General features: G+C 41.2%; 1 protein-coding gene across 3 annotated transcripts in view; it reads right to left on the reverse strand.

The window, feature by feature from the left end:
- Window positions 1-157: 157 nt before the first annotated feature.
- Window positions 158-12,909, reverse strand: part of anapc1 (anaphase promoting complex subunit 1) — a 48,902-nt gene continuing 36,150 nt past the window's right edge. For 2 of the 3 annotated variants that reach the window (XM_085799514.1, XM_085799512.1), the window contains exons 44-53: window positions 11,949-12,035; window positions 11,299-11,416; window positions 8,096-8,173; window positions 7,873-7,940; window positions 7,545-7,683; window positions 5,628-5,714; window positions 4,206-4,301; window positions 3,418-3,607; window positions 1,603-1,734; window positions 163-910 (exon numbers count right to left, since the gene is read on the reverse strand). In XM_085799514.1, coding sequence (XP_085655640.1) covers window positions 765-910; window positions 1,603-1,734; window positions 3,418-3,607; window positions 4,206-4,301; window positions 5,628-5,714; window positions 7,545-7,683; window positions 7,873-7,940; window positions 8,096-8,173; window positions 11,299-11,416; window positions 11,949-12,035 — 1,141 coding nt within the window. In that variant the 3' untranslated portion in view covers window positions 163-764. Of the gene's footprint in view, window positions 911-1,602; window positions 1,735-3,417; window positions 3,608-4,205; window positions 4,302-5,627; window positions 5,715-7,544; window positions 7,684-7,872; window positions 7,941-8,095; window positions 8,174-11,298; window positions 11,417-11,948; window positions 12,036-12,909 lie in introns of all 3 variants that reach the window. The other variant, XM_085799513.1, reaches the window with a different exon arrangement.

Consider the following 12,909-nt stretch of genomic DNA (forward strand, 5'->3'; position numbering starts at 1 on the left):
TTAGTGGTTTAATGAGCAGCGAGACCTCAGCTGGTCTTTATAAAAAAAATAAAAATAACACCCAGGAAAAAGCACGAGTGTTTACCCACAAGATTTTCTTCAGATTTCCTGCCTCATGGGGAAAAAACTAAGAGACGGAATAAACCACAGTATTCGTGAATTGTGCAGGTATTTTTCCATTTTATTCTCTTGCCTTGGTTTTCCCGTCCTCACAGAACAGCAGCCTGAACTCGGGAGAGTCCTCGAAGGCAGCGCGGCCACTGGTACGACTACTCTTTTTGTATTGACCAGTTGTTCCTGCCCTTGTTTGGCATTGGCAGGGGAAGTTTTCCTGACACCAGACTTTTGAGGACGTGGTACCGGTCTAAAAAAAACCAAAAGTCCCCATTCTGGATTTGCTGCACCACAAAAATGGCACGTGCACTGCATCATTAGTGGAGCCTAAATGTTCTTTATATTGTTAAAAAAACAAACAAAAAAACAAACAAATAGAAATATTATATTACAAAACTATAATATTAGTTATTCCATTTTCTAGAGCCAGAGTCTGTTCTTCTCAGGAGGCAGCGGGATGCAGTGAGATGCAAGGCGTCTTTCTTATGGTCACATTTTGTCCCATTTGCTGAACACACACTGCAGGAGTTACAGGTCAGAGCTGCGCTGACTGTCCTACCTGTGCTCGCAGTGGGAACGTAAGGCTGTGAACTGCATCTCCGAGGAGACGGTTACCGGTTGCCAGCCGAGTTGAGCTCTGAGCATCGGGATCAAGAAGATGTCTGCATGGGGAAGCCCGGCAGCGTCTGTGGTGCGGATGCGGAGCCCAGCAGGACGGGAACCAGCCTCAGCAGGTCTCTGAGCGGGATGCCCAACTGGCTGCTACGGGACAGCAAATCCCCGAGTGAGCTGCAGCCTGCGGGGAGAGAGGAGAGAGAGAAAGAGCAAGCCTGAGGTCAATGTCACTGTAGCATGACTCATTTTCTTCTGCGGTTTACAGTCGTTCTATATGAACAAGATGTTGGGACTTGGCTAAAAAGAGACTTAATCATAAAAGGCAACTGGTGGGAAAAACACTTAAATCCTTTCATTAAAGAAAATATCAATATTGGGAAAACCACTAAAGCAAGCGTACAGAGTTATTTGCCAGCAGAAACTGATATATATAGTGTTATATTTGACATTTTTACATTGTTAATAAAAATTCAACTATATGAAAACAGCTTTCTTTCATAGGCTTAATTTTGGAGCATTAAAAAATGTGACCTTTTGAGGCCTTGAGGAATTGTCTGAATGAAACCACCTGAGAAGTTTATAGAGGAAATATCAGCTCATTTAAACTGCTGACGCCTCATAAACATCTCAAACCTGTTTTTAAACTGGTAACAAGCCAAAACAGGTCGAGATCCACCACTGGTTTAATCTTTAATCGTTTAGATTTTTATAACATTATGATGTGTGGGTGTGTTTCTTAATATAACCCCTGGATTTGAATTAAACAGGGAAACTCTGTGCTGTAAAAGTACAATAGTGCTCTCTGTGATGTAGTGAAAAAGAAGTATTGCGCTCACAGGTCCAGTTCAGTGTGTGAACATGTGTTTGTCTTACCCTCCAGCTGAGTGTGTGTGTTCCTGAGGCAGGGGATGGAGCGGTACACCAGGAAGCAGGCCAACGTGATGGACTGGCTGTCCTTGGAGCGGACCTCGCCCCTCATGTAGGACCTCAACACTGAGCTGTTGTCTAGAGATGAAGACAAAAAACACACACACACACACATACAGTTACCTTTCTCTGCTCTCCTTCACTTTCTGTCTCACCATGTGTGTGTTAGTCCCTCGCCGCACACACACAGCTGTTACATTTAGTGTGATAAAAGCGTTCCAACAAGTGTTATAAATCCCCTTACAACCAAATATAGACTTTCAAACAACCACAAATGACTGAAACTCAGGCCACATTACCAGGGGATTTTTCTTTTAAACACACAGTCTGGTTACTATGTAGTAGTGGTGAGGATGCTATAGCAGCAGTCCTGTAAAGCTACAGTAGACCTGGTCAGAGCGATGCTTCAAAGCTGCGTTTTTGTGAATGAAAGGAAGCAGAACAAAGCAGCCTTATATGGCAGTTTGAGGAGTTGTTGAATATGCAGCTAATGGTGAAATCTCATGAACAGGTGACATTCAGACGAGTAATTTCAAACAAGTTTGTCCTGTTGGGAGAATTAGTGAGGATTTAATCCGACTTGCGGTGACTTCAGACAAAGACAAGAGTTACAGAGAGCAGAGCAGTATAAACAAGAATCATATATTAAAAAAACAGGGTCTTGATCTGGATACATATTTTATTCCACAGAAGAGAAACATTCCCGATGATTGAGGTCAAGTTGGTTTGGTTTTCCTTTGAAACGTCTGCCAGTGGCTTCACTGAACATGAAAGTAAAGGATCATTTGAAGTGTTTACATGATCACAGTCTTGTCCAACTACTTCACCTGTTTCCCACGCCTCTCAGTTGATACTGTAGGAGTGTGTGTGTGTGTGTGTGTGTGTGTGTGTGTGTGTGTACAAGTGAAGGAATGTGTGTTTGTTTGACTGTATACACAGCCTGTTTAACTTCTAAACTATGACATTAGTGTGTTACACCCTGTGCTGGAAAACATGCTGAAACACATCCAGCCTGTGAAATAGTCGAGCGGTGACACTGCTGCTGCTCTGCGAGAAGCCAACACCAGAATCCGGGCACGGTGTCAGGGAACGTCAAGACATTTTCTGTGTGACATTTAATCTGGGCCCCAACTCGGGGGCCACATCGTGCGTCACAGCGGCGTAACGACGACACCGTCCCATTTCTGAGGCATTTCCTTCAAATGCTGCCGAGAAATGCGTATTAGTTTCCTGGGCAGGCAGACGGATCCAGGGACCGAACCGATCCCAGGATTCAATGCAAGCCGGAAATTAAAGTTAGTAAGTGGATTAAAGCAAACGACATTGACAGAGAGCCAGTTTTAAATGAAAGTATTAAGTTTCAGGCGGTCTGACCGTTGAAACCCAAGGCCTTAACACTTAACACTAAGATTTTTGTGGAAGTTAAAAGTGTTAAGGTTGCTAGGTGACAACATCTGTGCTTTGCCACATCACAGTAATGGTCCACACAGCTGGGCTAATCCTCCACAGTCCAAACCATTGCATTTCCATTCAGCTATCGTAGTCTACTGTACAATGCAAATGAGAGGACAAAGTTTCATAGACTTTGCCCTCAGAAGGACACAAACTCTGTGTTGGGACTCAGTTTATGTTGTTTTTATGTTTTCATAGTCAAATAATACAGGTCTCTATTGTAAAGAGTAAAAAACAAACAGCACCTCCTTCCTGCTCCTGATGAAGAGACGTACAGAGAGCATTTTATTTATTTTATTTTTCACTCACCTTTGAGCCACCTGTCCAGCGCCACATCCACCATGTTCTTCATGACGGGCAGAAACTCAGAGGTGAGCAGCGCGTCGTGCCGGTTAGCGGCGCCTCGCAGCACCCTGTTGTCCCACAGCTCCACCACCAGGCGCAGCTGCCACAGGGGGAAGGTCTGCAGCAGGTCGCCACGACGCAGAGCACCGACCGCCTGAGAGACGCCAGGAAAGATGAAGGGTTAAAAAAAAACCTTTATATGTGCAGAGCAGAGCTCACGGTAGGTTTAAGTCTTTTAGTGCATAAGTCTCCATATAATTCAAAACCTAACAAACCGATTTCCAGGTTTTGGTGGTGATTCCTGCCAATATTAAGCAATATTGTTTGTTTACTTTCTTTAGTTATGATCTATTGCCTTCATTTCTGTGGTTTATTATGTTGTTCATTGCATCGTGTCTGAACAGGGAAACATCGTGTTCACAGATCTGGCGTAGCGGCAAATAATATTAAAACTGGTGCTATCGTTAACTATAATTGTATTGATTAACCGGAGATTATTCTCTCACACTGTTATTAATTCTGTCAATAAAATGTCAGAAGATATTGAAAAGGTGCCTAATAATTTCCCAAAGCACAATGTGACATTTTCATTTCACCATCGTGGGCAATAAAGAAAGAATTAAATATGCACATTGGAGAAGCTGGAATCACCAAATATTATCTGTTCGCTTAAAAAATAACAACACAATGTTTCTGTGTCTGTGTGTGCGTGCAGGTGTGTGTGTGTGTGTGTGTGTGTGTGCGCTCTTTACCTGCTCGATGGCGATATATGTGGGCAGCATCTCTGGACATTCCTGTGTCACACATTCATACAGCATGGACGAGAACAAGACCAGAGTATCTTCCCTCTAAAAAAACACACACACAGAAAGCATGAGCACAGTCACTGTCGTAACAACTGTAAGTTACTGTTGTGTTTTTGTGGGTGATAGTTTTTATGAGCTCCCAATTACGATGAGTTGTTCAGATTCATGTCTGGTTATATTTTGTATAAATATGTAGGACTCGTGTTGGTGAAGTTTGAAACAGTTTGTGCTTCTTTTCTGCAATCTGACTTACTGTATTTTCCTCTTTCCTCTCATCACTAACAGAGAGCTAAGGTGTGGTGATATATTTAGAAGTTGTGCAAACTAAATCAAATATTTTGAATGCCGCCTCTTCATTTTGACGAGCCTTTTAAGGAGTGGGAGAAATATGGAGTCAGATAGGAGGCAGTGTGTAGATTCAGGTCGACACATGAAGTTATTTCACGCCACATTAACAAAACCAGACAGCAACAAATCTTGCAATTACCTGCCAGGAAACACAATGTCCTAATTGTGGATACAAAGAATGTGTTTACACTTAATAAACAAGGAGAGGTGGGGGGGAGACGGAAGAGGCAGAGCTGGTGCGATAACAACAGATAAACAGCAAAGAAATCTCGTCCTGTTGCCGTTAAATTCAATTACAGAAGGTTACGCTGCACAACGACTTAATTTTCTTCCATTTCACTGTGCGAGCTGAAACCAGTGACACAACCAATTAACCTGAAGCTGTGATGAAGCAGCCTCTTCACTCGCAAAATAGGAGTCAAGTAGATTGACACGCAGAAGCAGCACTGGTCACAGCAATCTACACAATCTAAGTCGTTAAAATTGCCCTCTGTATGACGCGTGCTTTACATATAAAGTTGCTGTTACTGTATTTAAAGCTGAGCTGAGAAAATCTGCCACGTTTCTGCAGAATAACATCGTGTGTCCTGTTTATTTAAAGGAAAAAACAAAACAAAAAAACAATGCTGGTTCAGATAGGGTAGTTTGACATTTCCAACATTCCTCATCCAACTACAGGAATGCTACTATTAACTCTGACAAGTAGGCATTTCAGATTGAAAACAAGGCGATATCCCAAAAACATGTTCTCACACAGTACATAGCGTTCACTGACTGAGACATTCCTCAAGCAAATTGACTTTGTAACTCATTAGCTTGAAACTAACAGCTACTGAGATCCTACAAAGTTTTGCAGAGCAACCAGAGAGGGAGGACTAATGTTTGAAAGAGGCATGTTGAATGTTGTACATTATGTTAAAAATTAACATTTGTAGTGAATATTTTATTTAAGATGCACTGGCTACAAGGAGGTGGAATTTAAAAACCCTGCATTTATTTCTATGTGTTAGAAAAACTTACGAATTTCATTCCATCAGATGTTTTGCAGAAGAACTCGGCAAAGGAGACCAAGACGGGCTCGGAGGTGAACGTAGAGATGGCCTCAGGCTGCAAAGAAAAAAAAAAAACACATGAGGAAACCGTGAAATCATTTTAATTCAACCAAAATGTGAAGGAAGTAAAGAGAAACAAGAAAAGGACACAATGAACAGCCAACGCAGTGTGAGAGGAAAGTAAGAAGAGAAGAGGTATGAATGGGAGAAAGTGTCTTAGAAAGAGCAGTGATCAAGGGAAGGAAAGATGAATGCACAAGAAGAAAAAGATGAAGGGGGAAGGGTGGACAGTGAGGACGAGTGGAATTAATAACGTGTTTTGTGGACCTGCAGGTGTATTGACAGCGTACACTAAGGCCTTCAGGAAACCAGTAATAGTCTGTCAAGCACACAGCTGTTTGCTGAACCTGTAGTGACAACCTGCCACCACTGGACACAGCCACAGCCACAGGGGAGTGGGTCAATCCAATCCCACCGACCTCTATTTATAGCTCGTTGTTGGTGCAGAGTGATTTCTTTAAAATGTGTGGGTCTGTTTTCAAACTCACTTATTAGAAAGGAAAAGTCATTGAATTTCTGAGTCTATTGTGTCAACATATCAAGATGTTTTCAGCAGCTGCAACAGAGAGGACATCTCACTGATTCCTGTTATTCACAGTAAATGTCAAATTTTGGTGTTAAACAATGATACAGTGTGAAATCTATAGTAGAAAAAGTACAGACACACAAAAGAGGCTCACTTATACACATACTGTATAGAGCGGTGGTTCCCAACCTTTTTTGGCTCGTGACCCCATTGTGACATCACAAAAAGCGCCAGCTCAGATATTTTTATATGCTGCATTTTACAATACAATACAATACAATACAATAAATCTTTATTGTCCACCATGGCGGAAATTTGCCTTTGCCATTTTATTTGAACTCGATTTATATTCCAGAAAGTGAAAGTATAGAATACAGTTGTTTAAGATAGTGTGCGGTGTTTTCAATCATAATTTAAAAAAGAATAATAATTCGATTTTAAAAAATTCATATCAGTTACGAGACATTTCAGCCGACCCCATTTGAATTCCAGGCGACCCCATGTGGGGTCCCGACCCCAAGGTTGAAAAACACTGGTATAGAGGGTCATAAATTATACCACCCCTCGACGAACTTACTGCCTCTTTTCTGCGGTCAACACAAGGCACTGTGGCAGATGTGGGAAATCAGTAACAGAGGTACTCGAAGCAGGTTTTTGAGAAGCCGGGTTTACCGCAAAGACTTCATCCCTGAGTAACTGAATGAATGAACATTATAAATCTAAAAAAAAAAAAAAAAAAAAACCATCTTGTGTCTGCGAGTGACAGAAACCTGATGAGCTAATGAGGACCAGGGCAAAGTTTCTCTCTTCAGACTTCCTTAAAGACACGTGCAGACTAAACACTAAGCATGTGTTTGAGCCAGTTTGTTTACATACTAACCCAATGGAAAAATGTGAACGGATGCAAAGTGCAGAGTTTGTTAGAGACGATGCCGAAACTGATGTGAGAAGCTGTGAGTCTGCATAACTCAAGCATGACCTTGTGGATATACAGAGACAGGAGTTAAAACAAGAACAGACCTCCACCACAACCTGTAAGGCAAAGTCTAGCTGGACAGTAGTCAGCAGACTGCTCTAGATCCGTCTATAAGTATTAGAGAAGAAGCTGCAGAGAGAGCTTCTTCTCTTTCAAATCTCAGTATGCTCTCTAACTACTATTACTAGACCACAGACAATTTCAGGAATGTGGGTAATTCCTTTTTTTATTTGGAGTAAACAAACAAAGCCTGCAAATGATCAAGTTCATTATATGGATCTCTACGCTCTCTAAGTTCGTGCAACATTTTTCTGTGTGATTACCTTGAAGGCTCGCACTCCAGAGTTGCGGTGGTTGACGGAGGAAGCCAACAGGCTCTTCCAGCCCTGGGGGTCATCTTTGTAGGGCAGCTGGCCGGCCCGTAGTTTCACATACAACACTCCGTCTCTGGACAGGATGGACCTGAGGGAGAAGCAGACAGAGAGAGAGAGAGAGAGATTGCCTTTAAAATCGGTCGCCTGAAATCAATGCATGAGATACGTTTCCGCTAATCTATCTGTGGCAGGAAAGGATGAAGGTGACTCCTGATCAATTATCTTTGTGCCTTCTGCTTCGGCTTCAAATAAATACAGAGACGCTCCTCATACTCACTTAAGATGCTGGGTTTCTTTACTGAGGTCTATGGACAGCTCCCAGTAGCGTGGCCCCTTCACCTTCACCTGCAACAAATACAGAAACACACATCAGAAAATAAAAGCATTCATGTTCTTGACTCATCTTATCTGTGGCATGAACAATCAATGGTGTCAATACTGTGTGCATTAATCAATATACTTAATTACAGAGTGGACAATCTAGTGTCCCCAGACTTTACCCGTTTGAGCTGGTGCAGCTCAGGAAGCATGGTGGGAGCCATCAGTTCTACCGTCGTCTCCTCGTACCACTTGGTCTCCTGAAACAAGACGAGATAATTCATTCATCACAACCTAGACGAGAATAATGGCTCATGTTTATTTACTGTACAGTTTTACACTCTCACACACAGATTGCAACAACAACTTACAGCTAAAGGCCTTCACTTGATCAGCAAGAACTTAAGATGCAGTTGATGCAAAGGGACTGAAATAATCTGGCTTCATGGTGTTAATTCATGTCTGGAGTAATGAGTTCTTCAGTCTCAGACTTCATCAATGCGCAAATAATAAAAAGCGTTCAGATATGAGCTGTTAAAACACAAAACCCTTCCAGTAAGAGCTCCTGAATCAATTTAACAAGTTAAACCAAGGAGAGACTGGAGAAGTTAAAGGGCATTATGGGAGTAATATTTGACAGAGTACAAGGCTGTGTAATATGTGGCAGCAAAAGAAATATTCAAGTGTACAGCAATTACATTTTTGTTGCAATACACAGCAGCTGAGAACTAAACCTTGAGGCAGAGCACTTTCCTTGTCCAATTTTTAGGGTAAATACTAGAATATATATACGTCTGTAGCCTGTTTACATCTCCTCCTCTCACAGAGTCACATAATTACTAACTTGCGCCAACCTGTGTTTACCGCTGTGAATTAAATTGAAAAGAGGAATGCTGTCAAAAGGTGGTCTTCACTGTGGACGACAACCTCCATCTTTAACCTTCAAGGATCCTTCACCTGGGGAAATACTGACATACAGAGACGCACCTGAACCCCCACCCCTTTCTTTTCCAGCCAAATCCTGAGGTTTATAAATGTCTATAAAGCTCTGGCATTTCCAGCACTAACAAGGCAAGATGATTTTATTTATATAGTAGTGCACTATCAGGGGGTTTTACCATCTGCCCTTAGACATTCAAATGCAGTATGAAAAAAAAACTTTAATGGAGGGAAAACAGATTAAACCTAGGGGAGGTATCCCTCTTCCATGACAGAAACACATACATAAGAGATATCAGCCAAGTGTCAAACAGATGTTAATCAACTTCATATTCACACTGACTTCCTCATATTCAAAACAGGACCCTGTCATTGGCTGGTGAAGCTCATGCACCTTCTTTTTTTTGCAGGAAACTAAGATGTGGCTCATTCACTTCTCTAAAATTTTTTCCAGATGATCTGGGATTTAAATTTTCAGATTTTAAGTCACAAGTCCTCCAGCTTCAATAAAACTCGACCACATACCCTCCCACCTGATCTGCACAGTTTTCACTTTGCTCAGTGTTTCCCATTCCCACAAGTCACACATTTGCACATGATGTCCTCCTTTTTTCATTGAAGACTCTCTGTCCTTTCTTTACCATTAATGCTTGAAATCAAAAATAACAACAACAACAAAACTATAACCACCAGAACCAAATATAGCTGAGACACAGAGCTACAGAAGAAGTTGAGAACAAAGTGGGACTTCTGAAAGAGCCACATCTAAACAGAGCAGCAAAACAAACTCACAAGAGAGAGATTGAGAAATTACTGCTCCTATAATTCAAGAGCTATTTACTGCATCTGTAAAGACACAGCTATGGTATTGCAACAAAGGCTGTTGAATGTACATGTCAAGAAAAAAAATAACTGGGTCACTCCAAATAGACTGAGAAGAAAAAATAGCTGAGTAAATATGGAACAGGAGAAAAAAACAGTTATTCTCATCTACACATCTCATTTTCTGGTTAAACATTATAAGAGACGGTTGTTATTTTTCTTTGTAAAGATGATAAACCTGTTAGTTTATGCCTGTTTCCTGCTTCACATGGAAATGGACGTGACAGAGCACATGATCCAAATGACATAACTGTGGCTAAAATGAATGGACACACTGTAGTCTTGTGCACGGTCATGCGACACCGGATGTCTGCACCACAGTCGCGTCTCTCTGGGTCTGGTTGAACGGAGAGAAACAAGAACCCAGTCGCTGGTTTCACATTTTGTTTTTTGGGGATTCGGAAAATTACAGTTCCGGCCAGTAATTCCAAAAAATATTTGGCACAGATTAACAGCAGCTTTGAATATTCTTCACTAAGACCTGGCCCGTCGGGTGGCAGTTGCCGTTTCCGGCATTGAATTCTGCAAAGGCAACATTTCCTTGGCACGTGCCTCACATGATGTACCTTTGGTGAGAGGTGCAAATCTGATGTAATCTAGACCTGTCAAAACCTCAATCTGACCTACAATTATGTTGGTGAAAACCACTTTTTTTTTTCTTAAGTGAAGTGAAGGTAGGCAGTTTCCTGTCCTACAGGACGGGAGGATCCACTTGTTGCTAGTGGTGTAATGAGAAGCTACAAACTGCATCTGTCTATGTCACAAAATATCTGTACTTGTATCTATAATTGGATTTATAATGGTTAGAAATTGCCTAGCCTGCTTAATAATTGCATTATTTTTTCTGTTTTAGAACAGTTTTGTCTTTACAGACCCCAGGAGGACCAGCAGGGGCAAACGGAGATCCTATTGATTAACAATATATTCACTGTTTAGGAAACAGCAGTAAAATGTAAAAAAAAATAATAATAATAATAAAAAAATAGAGTGCATAAATTTGATGAGTTAGTGATAGGAGCTTGGTTTGGTGGCTGAACGATGTGAGCAAGTTGCAGAAATTACATCTCAACTGCCTGAGGTGTGAAGTGGAGGAAGCCGACCCAGCTGACAGAGGAACCGCCGCTGAAAAGAAGGACGTGGTGGTTTGGTGGGCAGCCGACATGCTCTTTTTTTTTCTGAAATACTGACGCCAGTACATATCGTACATTAACACTTCATGCTTGTGTGCGCGTTTCAAGAGGAAGTGTAGCGATGGACAATTTTACAAGTGTGACGGAGAAAGAGAGAGAGAGGAAGGAACGACGCCGTCATAGAACAGACTGTTCTTTATGAATTACATTCACTGAGGCTAAGTTTCAGGCTATAATCAGACTGAGTTTGTGATTTTGGATGTTATCTCATGTTTAGTCATGGTTCTGTAGGTAGGAAAAGACACTAATCAATTCTCATTGATTATATTAATAGCTGCTTCACATCTGACTTCTTTTACTTCATTGGGTGTGTCTCTCTCTTTCATCAACAGGTTTGTGGTGTGACTCAGCTGAACCAACCCGGATGAGCTTACCTTGTAGGTGACCTCTAACAGGGCGTAGCAGGGCTTCAGGGAGTCCACGTCCACAGGGACCAGCAGGCGCGGCTCCGCAGCCAGCACGGCCAGGTGCCGCAGGGCCTGCAGGTGGTAACTGGAGCAACAAACAGCTTTTTATTCACTTTTAAAAGGTTATTTATACAGTTTTATTTCATTCGTCGATTTAACTTCTAATTTTGGTTTTAAGTGTGAGTCCACAACTTCCTTTACTACTGAACAGGTCAGTGCATGCTCTATTTCTTCACCACAGAGCATAACTGATAACAGTTGAGTCAATCTATTTTGCCTATGTTGTCTTTGAAAGCTGCTTGAATATAAACTATATATATATATATATATATTATATTATAATACCTGTTTTATTTATCAGAAACTGTCGTATAATGTTAGTCATTACATCTATCATGTTCAATTTTTGACAGAAAATAAATATTTTAATCACAAATAACCTTGATATCTTCAAATCTCACTTGTGAGTATAAGCAAACATTTAAACTCGACAAAAATTGTGATCTGACTTATATTGTGATATATATCGATATCGACTGATGTGAAAAACATTGTCATGATAGGATTTTTTCTTATAACGCCCAGCTCTACAATATAGGAATGTGTGTGAGTCTCACCGGTTGTCAGTGCTGTGAGCAGGGAAGTGCGGGTACAGGGCACACAGCAGAGCAGCGATGGCTGAATTGGAGGTGCTCAGGGTGTACCTGACAAGAGACAACATCAAACATCATGAATCTTATAAATAATGTTATACTCTGTCTCTCTCTATTGACATTTAACCACACTTCCACGCAACAATAAAGTAAAAAAAAAAAATCAACAGAAAGCTCTTTCTCATCCTGAAACCTACAACCCAACACAAAGCAGAGTTGATGCCGCAGCAAACCCTGAAAGACACGCTGCCCTAAATCAAACGCTTCTTTTTTTTAATAAACCCTCTGTTCTGTGTTAAGGAAACCAGGTGTGTGTCGTAATCCAGTAAACGTCATCACAGGCCACAACAGAGCCTATTAAACATAATAGTTGGCAGTTAAGTACCTACTTTGACTAATGGAGTCATTATAATATAGTTGGGTCAGACATCATAAAGGTGGCTCGCACATGGACGGGTGCCTGAGAGCACTTATTGACGGTCGGCCGAGGTGAATTATGTTGATCTTTGCTGAGATGGCTGCTTGGGTCATGTTTAGCATGTTTAAAAAACCTCAACTTCACTCAACATCACATTCTTGTGCCACGAGTTTACAATTAAAAAAGACCTCAAATAGAGACTCGCACTCAGTAAAGATGATGAAAAACAGGCCAAACACAGCTCCGGGGAAATCTGGGCTGAATTCACAGGAATCGCACAACGGATTACAACGACCGACAAACACTGAACATGGTAAACTGCAAGTACTGATATTGGAAACAGTTAAAAATTAATTAAAGACAATGATTGCTATAATAAAGTTAACAAAAATTTGAGATTATATTTCTTTCTTTTCTTTAACCTTTATTTAGATCTCGAAAGCCATTGAGGGTAAACCCTCATTTCCAATGACGTCGAGAGCACATCAAATCAAAACAACAATCACA

The sequence above is a fragment of the Trachurus japonicus genome, chromosome 15 (assembly GCF_045865225.1).
Source record: "Trachurus japonicus isolate A0001 chromosome 15, Traja_1.0".
NCBI classification, from domain to species: domain Eukaryota; kingdom Metazoa; phylum Chordata; class Actinopteri; order Carangiformes; family Carangidae; genus Trachurus; species Trachurus japonicus.